Source organism: Camponotus vicinus, unplaced genomic scaffold, assembly GCF_025532165.1.
Source record: "Camponotus vicinus isolate PSW18456_S1 unplaced genomic scaffold, iyCamVici1.0 SCAF_10, whole genome shotgun sequence".
Classification (NCBI taxonomy): Eukaryota; Metazoa; Arthropoda; class Insecta; order Hymenoptera; family Formicidae; genus Camponotus; species Camponotus vicinus.
This window is the reverse complement of record NW_028141946.1, coordinates 16859322-16878848: the sequence shown is the minus strand read 5'-3', so window position 1 is coordinate 16878848 and position 19527 is coordinate 16859322. Positions and strand designations below refer to the sequence as shown.

Genomic DNA, 19527 nt, shown 5'->3' with positions numbered 1-19527 from the left:
AAAGAGAGAGAGAGAGATCTTTTTTTTTACACGTGAAATGTGGGATGGCTTTATTTTATTTTTTTATGGTAACAGTTGCGGGGAATATAATGTACGGAGTAACGTGCGCCCTTCGTGGCCTTATATTTGCGTCCGATGTAATATTAAAAAGCGCAGAAGCTTGTTTGTACTAACAAAATAGAGAAGCAAGTTATTTCTTCCTGTTTAAATAAAAACATACGTTCTCGTTCAATCTTAGCAGAATCAATAAAACTCAAATATACTATCATCCTTTATTACATTAGCTCATATAATTTTAAGATTGTTATAAAAATATTTAAATACTTTGATTAATTTATCTAAGACAAGTTTTCGATTTGAGGAAAATATATATTTAATAATTTTATTATTATAATAAATATCCCATCTTAATAATGCCATCTTGAATTCGATCTTGCTTATTTAAAAATAAATGAAATCAAGTGTCAAATTTCTTAGTAATATCGTGTTGATAAAATTATTTCTCAAAAGTTGACATCCTTGCCGATCTATATAACACAAAAAGAAAAGAGCTTTAAACATTGAATATCTAGACAGGATATACGTCATAATGACGAATCAGTTCGGCGCCGAGCTTGGTGTCTGGCTGGTCTTATTAATAAATTCGCTTCCCAAGCGACGCACTATGAATCATTCGATAGGCAACTGGGGAGATTCTATTAGACTGATTGGTTTGCATCTCTCTATGGTTGAATCTATGCCGATATATCTTTGTACCAACCAAGCGCAAAATGCAACTGTCATCTTTGATATATTTGAGCTACTTGAAAAGGGTATACAAGTGTGAAGAATCTAGAGATATATTAAGTCGTGCTTGTGTGAATTTCATTCGACATTCCTAGAATTATAACACATAATTTTTTTCTTTTTCTAGATTTCTAAATATTATTAAATATTCTTAAAAATTGATAAATTTTCGTTTAATCTATATAAAAATATATATTTAAAAATCCAATCAAATTATTCAAAATTTAATAATCTACTCTGCATAAAAGATATTACAGCATAATTGCACAAGGATTTGAGTGGTTCCGTGAAGGAGAATCCCGTGATGGAAAACAATCGATTAGCTTGCTCTGAATTCGCGGTATTCTCCTCGGGCGACCCGTATCAGCATAATCTGATTCGGTTAAGCACCTTGATAGCAATGACAGAAACGCGCATGCAACATTCTCCGATTGACCTAGTTCGAAAGTCGATCGCATAAATTCAGAAAAGATTTGTCGACGAGACACAATAACGAAAATCACCATAAAGGAGACCTGTAAAGATTAATACGATGTAAATTTAAGAGAAATATATATGAAAAAAAAAGATAATAATTAAAATATATCATATTTATAATTATACGCACGCAGCACGATTAAGTTACTTAATCACTTAATGATTCGCATAATAAAGACCACGTTTATTAACTTACATGTAACTTTCTCATCAGTAAATTCATTTCCAACCTATATTACGTCAATCTTGCTTAACGTTTATTCTGGCATTTAATCCCATCCTCCTTCCTTAGTTTTATTAAATCGACTTTTCAAATACGGCTAGTCTACGGACTTCCTCTTTTTGCACCCTAGAAGGAATCAACATAGGCAACCGCAACAACTTAGCTTACGTTAAAAACTACGCCCCGGATAGGATTAGCGCCCTAATTTATTGACTCCCCGCCACTAGAGCGAACCGGGGGGACAGCTCGAACCCCCGCGGTTCAGAGTTAACGGTGTTTTATAAGGGGGGAGTGACCCTTTGTAAAGGAGTCGAAAAATGCATATTGCATGCTTGTAATCAAGTCTGACAAAATATCGCGCGTACGCGACGATCGGTTCAGTAAATTACATGTGTGTATACAGTGTATTTTGCACACACGAGTCTCTCTTTAAGAACGTGAGAGAATCATCACGTCAAGGAATGCCAGATCGAATATCATGGATAACAATTCGATATAATATTCTATCAAAATTTTTATTTGTACGAGAAACTTTATATATATATATATATATATATATATATATATATATATATATATATATATATATATATATATATACAGGGTGGCCCATTTTAATCCATCCAGTCGAATATCTCGAAAACCAAGCCCGGGAGAGAAAAATGTTTCAGACAAAAGTTGTTTGGTTTCGAGGGGGCCATAAGATGGTACCATTGGTTTGACCTTGAAGGTCACGTGAAGGTCACCTTCAATTTCTTAAATGGAACCTACTATTTGTCATTGCATATTCTTGTAGCTTATCTCGAGAGCTTTCCAAAACACTATAATTAAGTACCTTTTCGTTAAGTACTTTTTGAGTTATGAGGCTTGAAATAATTTCTTAATTTTACATAAACCGTAAAATATCTTGTAAAATATTCATTTTTCGATTATCTTACCTTAATAATTTTACGTACAAAATAATGAGAGGAATCAATTGGTGTAAAGAAAACACATAGTTGTTTTGAAGAAAAAATATGTAATTTGCAATTAACAATTCCATATTTTTTCTTCAAAACAACTATGTGTTTTCTTTACACCAATTGATTCCTCTCATTATTTTGTACATAAAAGTATTAAGGTAAGATAATCGAAAAATGATGAATATTTTACAAGATATTTTACGGTTTATGTAAAATTAAGAAATTATTTCAAGCCTCATAACTCAAAAAGTACTTAACGAAAAGGTACTTAATTATAGTGTTTTGGAAAGCTCTCGAGATAAACTACAAGAATGTGCAAAAATATATAGGGTGTTCCACTTAAAAAAATTGAAGTGACCTTTACGTGACCTTCAAATGACTCTTCAAGGTCAAACCGATGGTACCATCTTATGGCCCCCTCGAAACCAAACAACTTTTGTCTGAAACATTTTTCTCTCCCGGGCTTGGTTTTCGAGATATTCGACTGGATGGATTAAAATGGGCCACCCTGTATATATATGTCAATTTATTGAGTATTTTTTATATAATTGACATTATAGTTAAATTATTGATCTATACGACATATCGAAGAGAATCTCGAAATGATCCCGATTGATCTTTCGAACTCGTAATATTTGAAATATCGAGATGTAATATAGAACTAATCTGTATAAATGATATTATCTATAATTGATCCTCTATAATTGACGAGAAAATGGCGGATATAGACAAGAATAATTTAGTATTTTTCGACTGTTCCTCAAAATATGTATGTCATACTTATACATATATATTTTATGTATAGTACTATGGTGAAGGTATTAAAATAAAATTTTAATGAATGAATTGAAGCTAATGCAAATAAGATTCTAATCTAGAACTACTCGCGAATTTTTAACTATTTACTTTAATTAAATTTTATTTTTTTTGTGCACAAATATCAGTTTCACAGAAAAATTATTTTTCTGTGAAACTGTCGCACGATCACCCGCGTTTGACTCTTGTCGCATTTGATATCTTAATATTTGTATATTTTACAATTACAGCCTGTCTATTTTCTTAAGTATTTATTTATTTTTTTTTTTTTCGATATATTCTCAAAATGTCAAAATAAAAAATATCTCTCCCCTTTATTTTACAATATATTATTATATATCAAATTTATTAAGTATAATTTTCTCAAACTTAGAATAAAAAAATCTTTGTAATTTTATATTAAATATAATAAAAAAGCCTTAATGATATAAATTTTTATAGAAAGATATGTATAACGTTTTCATTACATAAGATCTCAGAATTTAAAATTAAACACCGTCTCTGCGCCAAGTTATTATTACGAAATTGAGAATAATAATATTTATTATCAAAGCTATAGGTAACGTTATTCATTTACGATAATATAATATGCATTGTCACATTATAAGAAATGATGAATAATAACTTTGATTAATGTGACGGATAAAAATAAAAGAATATCGAGGCCATTTAATTGGACAGCTTATATTCATGCTAATATATTGCACTATATGGCATAACATGACTTACATATACGAAGGGCGTAGAAGTTTACATTCCGTCCAATTCCCTTTAACGAGGCAATAACGGGCGTCTCGAAAAGCTCCCATTCTCCTAACGTAGATCCCCCTAATTAAGAACACCAGGCGAGTATTAAAGAGGGAAATCCAGGGGCGATGCTCGTGTTCGAAGCCTAAGCCTCTTCTTCATTTCTAGAATCAGATTTTCCATGTTAACACTCACGTAATGCACTAAAAATAAAACAGTATAAAAAATAAAATGCACACAGGCGACCTAAAGAAATCAAATATAATAAAACATGTTACATGTATGCTTTTATATTATATAAAATATTATAATCATATAAATAAACTTTATATGTAATAAATATATAACCCAACAAACACCAAATAACAGTCATATAACTGTTAGTTATAATTTCCCACTCAACAATATAACTGTTACATGTTATGTAACAGTTACATAACATGTAACAGTTATATTGTTGAGTGGGAAATTACAACTAACAATTATATAAATGTTACTTGGTGTTTGCTGGGAAATGTCAATAACAAAAAAATCTTGATTTGTTAAAATAAAGTCAATTTCAAATTCCGTAAAATGTTTTTAGTATGTGTAAGATAAACGCAATAATAATATAAAAATAATATAAAACGCAATAATAATATAAAAAAATTTAAAAATAAATAAAAATAATATAAAAAAAAATGATATAAAAAAATAATATAAAAAAAAATAATATAAAACGCAATAATAATATAAAAAAATTTTTCAAATTAAGTATATATATAAAAGTCAATTGCTTTGTAGAGAAGATTCCAAATCATCACCTCACATTACATCTCATAGCTTCTCATTACGTTCCAGATTTCGACGAAGTTGTCGAACAATAAATGTGTCACGCGACACATCAAATTGAAATCATGACCGTTAATAATTTAGGAAATTATGTCTTTCTCCTCCGACCGTTGCGTTAAAAAAAAAAAAGAGCTTAATCACTGCTGCTGCCATCTGGTGGTGGCGTGGATATAATTAAATATACGTCAATAATTTGAACAGTTACATTATCGACAAGATATAATTCCAAACAAGATAACGGCCGATTATTGATAACGAAGAAAATAGTTTATATACGCATCGATTCAAGATACACAAAATATAAATACAGGGTGTTCGGAAATTCAACCGCCAAATTTTCAGAGATTGTCGGGGGCACCATAAGAATCATTTTTTGCAAATGAACCTGCAGGTTCATTTGCAAAAAATGATTCTTATGGTGCCCCCGACAATCTCTGAAAATTAGTCGCTTGAATTTCCGAACACCCTGTATATAAAATATATCAAATATTCAAATATAAATTCAATATAAAATTTATATATTTTAATTATATACTATACGATATATAATATTTTTGTAGCAAATGCTAAATGATTTAAAGTAAATTTAATAGCTTAATTTATAGCTTGGCAAATTAATTGGAATGATTATGACATTATTTGACAAATATACGCTATATAAATAAATAGATCTGTGCTTCAAAAATATATATTAATTCCAGAAATATGAGAAATTAACACACAAAAAATATAACATCTCTCTTTTATATTACTTATCAAAATATGAGGTACAGAGTAAGTTTTTGCGCATACCTGAGTTACTGTGAATTGCATTCTCTCGTTGCATCTCGATGCGAAATAGGGAATTAACGAAGGAATTACACACGACCTTTACACATTATGATACACTGAAGGATGAAATACTTTTATGCACTTTTATACGCGCTAGATCTACTTTTGAACAGTGACAGTAGCAAAAAATACGGAGCGATTCTGCGATCAACCGACTGATTTCGCGCGCGATTCGAAATCTACAAAGGCGCCACCAACATATCAAACGGCGAACTAAAATCCCTTCTCAAGGAAGAAAAAATGAAGTTTGAAATTATCCATGATGTAAGAAAACTTCATAAATTTATAAAATATAATATTAAAAAATTAAAAAATTTTATAATATTAAAAAATATAATAATAATAGTATAATATTTTAATAATTAATTTTTAAATTATTTTTAAAATTTTCTCTATATTATGGAAATACCTAGATCGATCTTTTCCAATTTATAATCACTCACTGGATACATTAAAAGCTGTCATGTACGAATTACAATAGCAATAAATAATTAAAACAATAAAATAATTAATACTACGAATTATCATATTTATTTTGAGTACTAATAATATCAATTGTAGTAATGACTAGCTTTTATCATTTATTTAATTATACTTTTATACCGCTGTTATCATATAAATTGATACCAAGGAAGCGGAATTTTATCGATTGTTGGTCTAAAATTCGCGTCACAAGGTTCCGTTATACACATGTAACTTTTGTTTCATATATATAGATATTCACACATGCCTCTAATCGGATAAAGTCAGCTGATTCTAGCTGATCCGGCTAATCCTCCAGATGCAAGTGTCAAAAAAGGAGATGGTCAGGGGTGAATATCCAGTTCCGGAGGAAGGGAAGAAAGAGGAAAACATGGAGGAAATAGTACAAGCGGAAGAAAGTAATCCCGATAACGTCAACGAGGAAATGGACTGCGCCGAGGACGAGGAGCATTCCGATAACATTAGGTGCCTGGAGGAAGATGTATATTCCGATATCGGTAAATGAACAAATCTTCTTTTTGTGCAAAAAAATGCGAATCTGTGCGATAATTTAAAAATTTCTGCGTGCGATACAATTTGTAAGATTTATAAATATACAAGAAATTAAAAAGAGAAGTCTAACATTTCTAATGTATGTTTAGAAAAATACAAAAATAATTTTGAAAACGAGCATTTAAATCATTTAAGGTAACAAGCTTTGTCAGCAAATAGTGTGCAATATAATAAATACAATTATATGGAATGATTTTTGTTACTAAGCAAAGAAAAAGAAATCCTGATAAAAAATTAATTATTTATAATTGCATATAGGTATTAAAGCATTAGAAGACGAGTTGGACCATCTGGAAACTGCTCTGGATCATTTAGAGAAGAAAAATGATGATATACATGCAGAATTGATTGACTTATTACAATCTAATCGTGAGGCTAGAAAACAGTTTCAGGAATCGCTGCAAATTGAGAGTCAACATACACAGTGATAATGATTATATATTTAAAATATAAAATCAAATTGAGAGTTAACAAACACAGTGATACTTATTTTATATTTAAAATATAAAATTATATACTTTGTTAATTTAATATCTAGAATTACCATTCTATCATGTTATTTTTAATATTGCAAATGAAATATTTCTAATAACATTGCAAACGATATACTTATAAAAATTACGAGATGTTACCATTTATTCTGAACAAAAACAAATTGCGTTTATCGCTATTTGAGAATACAAACTTTGATAGCATTTTTGGTAATAGAAGAAATAAGATAGAATATACAATTTATCATGTAATTATATACATGTATATATTTGGAAATATTAATGAATTTTATTTTGCACATACATAGAGCAATGTCAATTTGATTAAAATTGTAATTTTACCGAAATATTATATTACATCTAAGACATATTATCTTCTTCATTAAACTCTAATAAATCTCTTATTTGGAGAATACTGTATAATATCTTCTAATTGTAATTTATAAATTATGCATTGATTAAACATGAACATATTAATTAAACAATGATATGTATATAGATGCTAAGTGTAAAATTGAAAAATATAAAAATATACTTTTAAAAATAGGACTCTATATATATATCTCAAAATATATTCTTAAAAGTAAAAACCTACTGTAAAAAAATATTTCTGGTAATAAAAGAATGGTTAAAGAATCTACATGTGACTTTTCATAAACTTGAGAATTATGGCACGCCATTGATATGTACATTATATTAAAAGAAAGGACTGTTCAAGTAATAAATATATATGAACAATTATGTAAGTTTTATTTATGTGTAAACAAACAGATTTATAATATAATTGTCGGTGGTAGTAAAAGTATTTTTATTCTGCTAATTTTTTTGCAATTACTTTTTTTAATTACACTTATATAACGGACTTAACAAAGGATTTCTTATTGATAGATGTACAAATAAAAAAAACTGATATGAGAGCTTTGTATATTTTGGGTCTGCAAAATAAGACCCTGTGTTACAGCATTCTTAATTAGTTAAGTAGTTTGGATGTATTTATATCTTGATATTATATTTAACCAAATATAGTATCTATTTACAAGCTGATAAAAGATAAAATCTGTCAATTTGATAAGCTAAGTTATCTCCTGCTGGCCCCTACTTATATTTCTAAACAAAACAATTGATTGTTTTTATTATACATTAAGTGTGTTCAGTAAAATAATTTATATCATAAAGAGCGACACACACACACATATATATATGTTTATATTATATATATGTTTATAATATTATATATATATATATATATATATATATATTTATTTATTTATTTATTTATATTATATTTATTTATGTTTATAATATTTATTATATATATTTATATATATTTTTATATATATATTTATATATATATATATATTTATATATATGTTTATAATATTATATATTATATATATATGTTTATAATGTGTGTGTGTGTGTGTGTGTGTGTGTGTGTGTCATATATATGCATACATACATAATGTATATATACATATATACTTATATATGTATGTGGGAGTGTGTTTGAATAAAATTCATCTTTGAGACATAGAGAAAAAGATAATCTCTCTTTTCAATTTACAGTTTTCATCAATCTTTGAATTTCAGACAGTGCAGTATCAACACATTGACATATAACATGTTTAAGTGAAAATACTAGATTAATAATTCTCATCAAATAAATTCACCAGCAAATTGAGTATGATATTAGTATATGTTACCTCACAGAGTGCAAAAACACACAAACAGTACAATGACTAATTATTTTAGTGTACTAATAAATACTTGTCATGTATGTATTAATGATTCTTTCGAAATAAATCTACACTCCAAAAAAAAAAAAAAAAAAAACTAGTTTGAAATTTTATCGTAAATAGTAAGATTTAAATCTTTACGAACGGAAAATTTATATGTATATGGCTGACACTTCACTATAAAATTACATAACAAATTTTACATATTATTTTTAAAATAATATACCTAAACTTTGCTTTTAGCAAGCAAATATAAAAACCTAGTTATACTTATCTCTAAATCAAGTAGATTATTAACATGATAATGATGCGTAGTATGTAATTATAGTTGTCTATTATACAATTCGAGTGGTTTAATTCACTCACAGATTATATATTGAAATAAATGAAAATAAGATCGAATAACTTAACACGTCTGCACGTGATCGAATAACTTAACACGTTTGGGATAAACCTACTCTTATAAAAAACGCAACACATCAACTTACTTTCATAAAGGTTCAAGATTAAGATTTCAGTGTTTTAATAAATTACAATGAGAGTCCTTTGATAAACTTAGATATGCTCAATAAAAACTGGTCTAATGATTAGGATAATAAGAAAAAATTTATTGAAAAAACTAATGCAATTTTCTCATATTAATTGTGCTAATATATGTAAGTATAATATACAATTTCTCATTATCATTATACATATTCACACTTTTTGCATACAATAAACATATCAGAGTTTTTAATTGTGTATGTGAGAGATAAGTTCTATATAGAATAAAAGTAACTATAAAGTTATTTTAATTTCATGTACAGGAGTGCATCGGAAATTGTAAAATATAAAAATTATTATTAATTCAATTATATTTATAAAATATAAAAATTATTCACAAATTCAAGAATGTTTCTAACGTTTATAAAACACTGAAATCTTAAACTATTATCTTTTACATTTTAGGTAAATTTTATACTAAGGTATCTTCTTATGTGTGTATGTCGTGTATGTATCTTATATAGTGTGATCTATTTGAGATAATTAACAACTATGAATTAATAAAAAAAATATGATAAGGAAAACATTTTTTTTAATATGTATGCATAGATTTCTTTTATCACAATCTAAACTTTTTTATAACCTAATGCTTCATATATATATTATATGAAAAACTGGTATCATTCTATATTTTTATTTCTCTTTACAAAGCTAATTGCGAGACATTTTTTAGAAAGAAAATTATTTATAATTATATACAAGCAAGAACGAAAATTTTATCAATATAACTCTCACATTTGTCCATTTGCAAGATTTTGAAAAGCTGTAATCATTTTGGTATCTAATTTCTTTTCTTTAGTGATATTTTTAAAATTGCTCCTTTATACTTTTCATTATGTTTGTTTCACAATAAGATATTTAGATTATGTTGCTGCAGATACTATTCTTACTTTATGTGATAGTAAATGCTGCAAAATTTCTAATATTTTGAAATGTTATTATTACAAACAAGTTTTATCACTTCTATTTTTTACATTACCATTTTTTCTAGATAATTACTAAATCCAGAAGTAGAGTTCCCAGCAAAAAGCTAAAAAAATAGATTTAAATAAATTATATTACATATATAATGAAGAATATATATATGCATATGAGTGTAAAAAACATATATTAATGATATAAATACAAAGTATATATTTTAAAGTTTTGCAAAAATTTTAATTACTTGAATCTGTCTAACATATAATACTTGTATTAAATAACGATTACAATATCAATTTGTTATATAAAAATTCAGAATATATATAATGTATATAAGTGAGAGAATTTAAATATTATATGTATACATTTATAAATTATTTATTATCAATACAAGATAGAAGTTTCATGTTTGATAGTTATCGATAAATTTTAATTACACTATAATAAAATAAACAATTTTACAGTAGACATATTTACAGTTGCTTTTTTTGAAATTATATATAAAAAATATAATAAGCAGAAACTATTTATCTGATTGCAATCAAATCTTATATTATGGTAACAAATTCAACGAATTTCATATGCTATAAATATATATAAACCATCATTGATATCATTATAAATTAACAGAATCTCTACGAGACTATTGTTAAATATACTCTATTTAGAAAATATACTGAAAACCAAAGACTATTATAGAAGCAGTTATCAACTTGTTAGAGAAACTATAAATAATTATAATAACTATAAACTTTCTGTATCTTTGAAATCTGATTGATTTTTAATATCTTGTAATAATAATCTTAATTAGTTTATTACAGTAAATTTAATCTAAATCTAATACACAATGAATCTGTGTAGTTAACTTTCAAAATAGAGAAGGAGAAAAAAATAGTCTAAAAATCTATTAAAAATAAGAGAAAGAAACTTACCATGTATATAAATAATGGTATTTACGATTTTAGATTCTTACTAGAGAGTCTTACTAGAGAATCGTAAAGCAAAGCCTTATCATCTAAAGGATCTAAAGAATCTGTTAGATCTGAAGAATATAGATTGTCTGTAGGTAAATCTGATGATGCTGTTGGTAGTGAAGATGATTCATTTCCTAATAACATATCATCATCAAAGTCTAGTAGATTGGGTGTAGGATTATATGCCATAAGTTCTCCACCAGCAGATCCATTAATAGAATCTGCAACTATATAAAATTAAAATTATTAATAGTTTTGATTTAATTTTTTTATTTTTACTCAATTAATATACAAACTACAAAAAATTATTTCTATATAAGCATGCATAGAACCTTTTTTAATAATTTTATCAACAATTTTAGAAATGTATAAAAAAAACTTTTTATGCGCTTTTTACATTGAGAAATAAAGAAATACATGATTCACATTAAAAATTACAAAAACTCACTTGCAATGTTATCATCATTATCTTTTCCACAATTCGGATTCAATTCTGGATTAATTGGTAATCCAAATGTCATTGGATCATCTGCACCAAACAACTGTAAAAAAGAAATAAAATATTAGGTTTTTTATAATATATATACTTTTATAATATATTTATATACTCTTCTAGAAAAAAAGAAAAAAAACTCTTATTATTATTTATTGTTCTTTACTTATTATTTTTTTAAAAATTTTTTTCTTTTTTTGGATTTTAATATTTTAAAATATTTCAAAATTATATATTTACCCCAAGAAGAGTGTTAGCATCAATGGTGCAACCTTCACCGCGCAGAATTTCACGCAGGTTTTCCAGGTCTGTTTGCATTGATTCCAGATGATTATCCATATGTTCCCTATATACATAATGTTACAAATGTAAAATATTTTTAATATTATAAATAAGAAACATTGTATATAAAATGAAAAACAGATGGATGTTTAGCTTTTACCATTAGATGAAGTCTGAAATATAATCATTTATATAGTAAGACACAATAACAATTTTCACAAGAAATATGTATTTTTCTTTTATAATAAACATGTACTCTAATATTGTAAAAGCATAAGCAATCAAAAGTATACAACAATTCAAATGATATTGTATTACTAATATTAAATACAAATAAAATTTAATATTATACATAAATTTATAAAAAATATCAAAATTAAAACTTTGTAAAATTAAAGTTAATCTAATCTAATAATATAGATTATATGTAATGATACATAAAGAAGAAAACTATATTTCTTATATTTGGTAAGTTAAAATTAAAATAAACAGCTAATTATTTAAATTGCTAATATTAATAAATATTAATATATATATTGCACACAAAAATAATTTATTTTGAAAACTAATATGGTTTTTGAAAATTGAAAAAAAATTGTAAAAAAAAAAAAAAAGAGTGGGGAAGTGTTTTATTCAATATAAAAATATAAAATATAAAAAATGATACGTTTTCACCTCTTTCTATATGATTAATGATTTCTCCAATCAAGCGGAAACTATTACTGAATGCCACCTTAAGTTATTCATGGTCTGTGCCAAACTTACATCGGTTCTAACCTGTAATTATCTTCAGATATGCCAGAGGAATTGACACAACTCAAAGATAAATCTCTTGATGAGCTTGTGCTTGCTTTGTCATCATTGTTCTTTCCATCCTGCGAAAATTTCGATATTCCATTTTCGTTATGGTGTTCAATATCATTTGTCGCTAAAGCAATTTTGTCATCATCAACTTGATAAAGTCTCTTATTATTCGTTTTCTTAGATCCTTCGTTGTCATTATCTTTATTCTCAACAATATTTTGAATGTTGCTGTCGTTGGTTATTTTTGGAACAATTAAGATATCTTCTAACTTCATCATAGATGCATCGTTGTCCGAGGCTTCCATATCATCTTCCATGTCAGGTGAGTTGTCCAACATATCAATGTCATGCTCAACATCTTGAGACTCATTGATATTTGCCGCCATTGCTGCGAGTTTAGAACTGCGTACAGTCGCCACAGGTACAGGTTTAGAACCGACAGATTCTTTTTTGAGTAAATCAAAAGTTACAGGAGTTTCCTCATTGTCGGGCATTTCGAGCAAATGTAATTCTTCCCTAGAAACGAAGACAAGCTATTGCTATCTTCATTTTTGCATTATATCATTCAGACTTAATCTTTGTCTATATTGAATTACTACTATATGTTATACTTATCTCAATAATGGAATCATGGAAAAACTATATAATATTCTATATAGTATTCTAACATAAGAGGCAACATAAGAGATAAGAAATCACATGCAATCATTTCAACATATTATATCAATAAGTGATAGAATATCGCAATACAAAAGCTATCAATAAGATAGAAAAAATAATAGATGTGTCTAAAATATAAGAAAATATTATATATGCAGAAATTATATATACAAGGCAAATTCTTTTTGTAACAGCAAAATAATGTCATATATATGAATGTTTTACTAATGTATAAAGAATATTACATTTTTATCAATACACATATATAAGCAAATCTATAATTGATTTTTTTCTAATATATTTAATTAATTGTGTTATACAAAAATCATGTTAATGTTCAATATCAAAATTAATCACTAACCAATATAAGTAAATTGTAATATAGATGTCTTGAGATAATTTTAATATTTTATTTAAAGAAAAAATATTAAAAATATTGTAAATCTGTATTTACAATATTTTTAATATCATTGTAAAAAATATATAAGAAACTGTCTTAATAAACAATACGAATTAATTACATATAAAATAGTAAAATTGTATGAATATGGAATTATATGAAAAAAAAAACCAAGGTTTGTTAAATATTCTAAAAACATGCTATAAGAAAACAATGATAAAAGATTATGACATATGATTATAATATATATGTATATGATTTATTTCTTCTTGTATTATTAAACATATTCTCTGAATAATTCTCTATTCATAACATTTAATTTAATTTGAAAAATTTAATTTGAAAAAGTGAATTTGATTGTTATATAACTTTTCTCTCATACACTCATATATTTCTTTATAATATCATATAATTTGATCATATTTGAAAAATATAATTTGATCATATTTGAAAAATGAAAAAGAATCCTCCCTTCAATAATGTTTTTATAATTGCTTAAATTTGATATTTCATGCAAAACAATAGCAAATACTGAAGTATTTTCAACATAACAAAATAGCTATAGATCTCAGAAATACCAACACCAAGTGAAAAAAAAAATGTTAACCTTGGTTTTCCTCCATTTTCCAATGGTGGGATCAAAATTTTGACAGGCACCTTGTTTTTCCTCCTGGTAATATTTAAATACCATTTGGATAAATGTAATGTATAAAAAGAATTTTAACATTCAAATAATAAATATTGCTAGATTTTAGTGAATGTGCAATCAAAGCATTAAATTCAAAATATTAATTCAACAAAATTTTGACAAATTCAATCATTTTTGATAACAGAATATTTGCACATTCACAAATTTTTTGAAATAGTGGAAATAGTAGAAGTTCAGTAATAGTTTACACTATGTAGATATTAGACCACACATTTCTCTATATACATTCAATATAAAATAAATCATTATGTATAAAGTGTATCCCAAAGTGTAATTAAATTCTATTAAACTTAACGGAATATATATTTCTAAAATTTGATAGAATAAATATTTCAATTTTTTTATATTTCTATGTATTATAAAATATTTTACAAAAGAACACATTATTCATCTCTTTCTCTCTTACAAAGTAGGAATTCGTATTTAAAAGAATTATTATCTTAATATCTTTCCTAACTTAAATCGACTCCAAATTTTATAAAGAATACTGTTAATTTTCCATATTAATATGTGTATGTGTATATATATATATATATATGAATGTCATACATGATACAAAAAATATAATTAAACATACTTCTTTTTGCCTTTGCAAAGACGTTTTTTCCTCGTTTCAGTTTTGATATTGTCTTCTAGCACTGTCGTCTCGGGATTTTCGATCAAATGAACATTTTCCATATTTTCGTCATCCATTGCTTCAATATATTCTTCTGGACTATGCACAGCTGGCGCTCCATTCTCTAACATCCTAGATTAAAAAGTTATATATATTAATATCTCACTATATTCTTACAATATATGTAATACATATATACATTATGTTATATATAAGTTGTTAAATATTTTAGCATAATAAATATAAATATAATTATATATCTCTTCGTTAAAATATTATTAGAAAATTATTTATATTATAGAAAAGAGAAATGAATTTTTTTAATCAAAGTGCGCACATTTCCATTGTTCCATGTTTTAAAATTAATTCGTATGTAAATGCGTGTGTATATAAACTCTATTCACTTACTCAGCGACAATATATTCTGAATCTAAATCAGGTTCTGATGCATCAAGTTCATGAATTATTGGTCCCGTAGGTGATGCTTGTGGCTACAAAATAAATATTTATTATTATAGCATGTGTGTATACAGGGTGTTTCAGACCACCCGTACCACCCATTTAAAAACTAGAGAAGTGGTTATTTCAAAAAAGTAAAAACATTTTCTTTATAAATCGGGTGCGCTCTATCGAATGGTGATATTTTCAACTTCTGGTTCCGGCCGGAAATAGGAGATTCAGACCGGAAGTGCATTTTTTTAAATAGAACCCCCTATTTTTTATTACATATTCTTGTAGCTCATCTCGAGAGCTTTCCAAAACACTATAATTAAGTTAGTTTTCATTAAGTACTTTCCGAGTTATGAGGCTTGAAATCATTTCTTAATTTTACATAAACCATAAAATATCTTGTAAAATATTCATTTTTCGATTATCTTACCTTAATACTTTTACGTACAAAATAATGAGAGGAATCAATTGGTGTAAAGAAAACATATAGTTGTTTCAAAGAAAAAAATATGTAATTTACAATTAACAATTAAAAATTAATATTTTACAAGATATTTTACGGTTTATGTAAAATTAAGAAATGATTTCAAGCCTCATAACTCGGAAAGTACTTAATGAAAACTAACTTAATTCTAGTGTTTTGGAAAGCTCTCGAGATGAGTTACAAGAATATGTAATAAAAAATAGGGGATTCCATTTAAAAAATGCACTTCCGGTCTGAATCGCCTATTTCCGGCCGGAACCAGAAGTTGAAAATATCACCATTCGATAGAGCGCACCCGATTTATAAAGAAAATGTTTTTACTTTTTTGAAATAACCACTTCTCTAGTTTTTAAATGGGTGGTACAGGTGGTCTGAAACACCCTTATATTCACAAAAAACATGAAAAACATTGCAATGATAGTATTACCTTTGATAACTTGCTTTGTTTACGTGCGCGATTTGAATCATCTATCATTAATGGATATCGCCTCTTGACAGATAAACCACCTCCTCTTGACGAGGGTTGTACAAGAGTAATAAGAAATTGAATAAGCTTATTAACAATTTGTTGTTGTTTCAGGTGTTTTTGTCTTAGCATTGCTATTTCTCTCCATAGTGCCTCATTTTCATGTTTAATTGCGCCTAATTTAGAATCCAAACTCTCTTGTCGACCTTTCATACTTCTTACTTCTGATAACACTTTGTTCATTAGTTCTGGTTTAATAGGAGCATGAGCTGCATCTTGACTTGCACTTTTGCTAGATGCAATCTAATAGAAAGATAAATAATATCTTACTTACTGTAATAAAATATTAATGCAATGTTTGTCAAAAACTTGTGTTTAGTCTTAATAATTTATATTTTTAGAACTATGTCCTTTATGCAATCATTATTTCTTGCACATAATTTTTGGTTCGATATTTATAAAAAAAAAAAAAATACTCTTATTATTTTAAAGTATTTGTAAAAAAGCTAAATTAGTGTATTTATTTTAATAATCACAATCGTTCTTTGAACTCAAATTATTGCATCATTGCAGCATGTATAAATGTGCTCACTTTTCTTTTAATATGCTCCAATAGATATGGATGTCCTTTGTAGAAAAACTGATGTGCAAATTCCATTTCGTCCTTATCGCATTTTAGGCCGCCCAGTTCTACAGATACTTTCTTGTGGAATCCATCTTAAATATTAATTAACAAATAATTTTTATTCTCTTTTTCATTTTAACTTTGCTTCTTCTATATTTTCAAGACGATTAATATGCAATAACACTTACACATATTCAGCTGCCGTACAAAACTAGCCATATTGTTGTGTTTATAATAATGTGGCAATAATTCTCTCGCAAATTTTGCTTGATTTTTGATGAAAAAACTTCGTCCGTTCTAAAAAAAATATTAAATACATGAAAGATGATTTGTCTTTATAGCACAAACTATAAGTATATATTATTTGCTATAATCTTCAAACATTACATCACAATCTATATATATATATATACTAAATCACATCGACTTACATTAAAAACTTATCGAATGAACGCAGTTTACGCAACAAGTTCTTTAATAACAAAGTATGCGAATCACAATAATATTATAATTTGTTTAATTATATTATATTAATATTTTATATTATATTAATAATTTAATTATATATATTTCTACGACATTGACAGACATTTATTTTAAAAATAAGTATCCAAACAAAGCCCTAGCTACTTGATCGACCGAGCAGATAGAATTGAAATAATAATCGCGTGCAACCTTTGCAACGCACGTTATACAAAAATGTCATATAGATGACGGAAAAACATGCATCATCGGAAATGAACGCTGGCGAGGTTCGGGCATCGCGATTTATCAATCGCTCGCGACGAGGAGAACCGGACTCCGGACACATGACATCGCGATCGTCCGATCCGGTTGACAGAGACTCCCGCGCGACTCGCCGGCTTCAAACGAGGATCTAACAGGTAAATAAATAAAGATAACTTACAGGTGACCAACAGATCAGGTTGTCGGTCTCCGGGTCCTCGACCAGCTTCCACAGCTTAGCAAGGAACGCCGGGACGCCGGTGCCCAATTCCGCGACCGTGTGCATCCTGGGGGATGTGCGAAGCGTCGAACGATCGCACGTGCGATGTCGTGTGCAGTTTTGTTCACCGGTTTTATTCGAAATTACACAAAAATATCTCACATCTCCGCCGACGACAATGGCCGACGACCGCTGACGATATTATTTTGCTGACAGGCATCAGGCACTCGCACGTGGGGTGAGGCGAGGAGAGAGAGCGCATGTGATGAATTGTCCGGCCTTTTCATTGGCCGCCGAAACCGGATGTGTCCCCGTGCGAATTTCTGCGTCGCAAAAATATGAAATTGCCAAATATGGATTAAGCTGCTCGTAAGAAGCTCATACAAGCTCATTTTGTCGTTTTTCGATCAACATTTTCTTATTTGTATAACAAATTTATTGTGACATGAGTGTCCATGAGTAGATACATTATATATATATATACAGGGGCCGGTATTCATAGTCCGGTCTTATATTTAAGATCGTCTTTAATTCATCTTCAGATAATCCATAGCCAATGAAATGATACATACAATATCTAAAGATGAACTTAAGACGATCTTAAATATAAGAACGGACTATGAATACCGGCCAGGGTGTCCCATTTTAAGTGTCCACCCCAAATATCTCTTTCATTTTTTATTTTAGAGAAAAATGGTTCAGACATGTTTTATATGATTTCGAGGGGACCATAAGATGGTACCATTGATTTGACCTCGAAGAGTCATTTGAAGGTCACGTGAAGGTCACTTCAATTTTTTTAAATGGAACACCCTATATATTTTTGCACACTCTTGTAGCTTATCTCGAGAGCTTTCCAAAACACTATAATTAAGTACCTTTTCGTTAAGTACTTTTTGAGTTATGAGTCTTGAAATAATTTCTTAATTTTACATAAACCGTAAAATATCTTGTAAAATATTCATTTTTCGATTATCTTACCTTAATACTTTTACATACAAAATAATGAGAAGAATCAATTGGTGTAAAGAAAACACATAGTTATTTTTAAGAAAAAAATATGTAATTGTTAATTGTAAATTACATATTTTTTCTTCGAAACAACTATGTTTTCTTTACTCCAATTGATTTCCCTCATTATTTTGTACATAAAAGTATTAAGGTAAGATAATCGAAAAATGAATATTTTACAAGATATTTTACGGTTTATGTAAAATTA

At 27.3% G+C, this 19527-nt stretch overlaps 2 protein-coding genes and 1 long non-coding RNA gene across 6 annotated transcripts; 1 reads left to right on the top strand and 2 right to left on the bottom strand.

Annotated features, from left to right (window-relative positions):
• Positions 1-290: 290 nt before the first annotated feature.
• LOC145960199 (uncharacterized) lies at positions 291-4969 on the bottom strand. Of its 2 annotated transcripts, XR_014435298.1 has the most exons (5): positions 4815-4969; positions 3994-4175; positions 1460-1612; positions 1042-1301; positions 291-877 (listed from the first exon to the last, which is right to left on the bottom strand). It is a non-coding gene; the product is annotated as an uncharacterized LOC145960199 (long non-coding RNA). The 2 variants fall into 2 exon arrangements; XR_014435297.1 differs by having other exon boundaries at positions 291-1301.
• A 1420-nt stretch (positions 4970-6389) lies between these two features.
• On the top strand, positions 6390-7940 carry LOC145960347 (uncharacterized). Its single transcript, XM_083079724.1, has 2 exons — positions 6390-6653; positions 6967-7940. Exons 1-2 carry the CDS (start codon positions 6455-6457, stop codon positions 7134-7136), a joined length of 369 nt encoding a protein of 122 aa, XP_082935850.1. The 5' UTR covers positions 6390-6454; the 3' UTR covers positions 7137-7940.
• Positions 7933-18539, bottom strand: LOC145960346 (heat shock factor protein). 3 transcript variants are annotated; one of them, XM_083079720.1, is made up of 12 exons: positions 18270-18539; positions 17551-17659; positions 17330-17454; positions 16699-17040; positions 15746-15828; positions 15299-15469; positions 14620-14682; positions 12914-13468; positions 12107-12212; positions 11822-11915; positions 11332-11600; positions 7933-10508 (listed from the first exon to the last, which is right to left on the bottom strand). In XM_083079720.1, exons 1-11 carry the CDS (start codon positions 18372-18374, stop codon positions 11353-11355), a joined length of 2001 nt encoding a protein of 666 aa, XP_082935846.1. In that variant the 5' UTR covers positions 18375-18539; the 3' UTR covers positions 7933-10508; positions 11332-11352. The 3 variants fall into 3 exon arrangements, with proteins under 3 accessions (XP_082935846.1, XP_082935848.1, XP_082935849.1); XM_083079722.1 differs by having other exon boundaries at positions 12926-13468; XM_083079723.1 differs by lacking the exon at positions 14620-14682.
• Between the last annotated feature and the right edge of the window lie 988 nt (positions 18540-19527).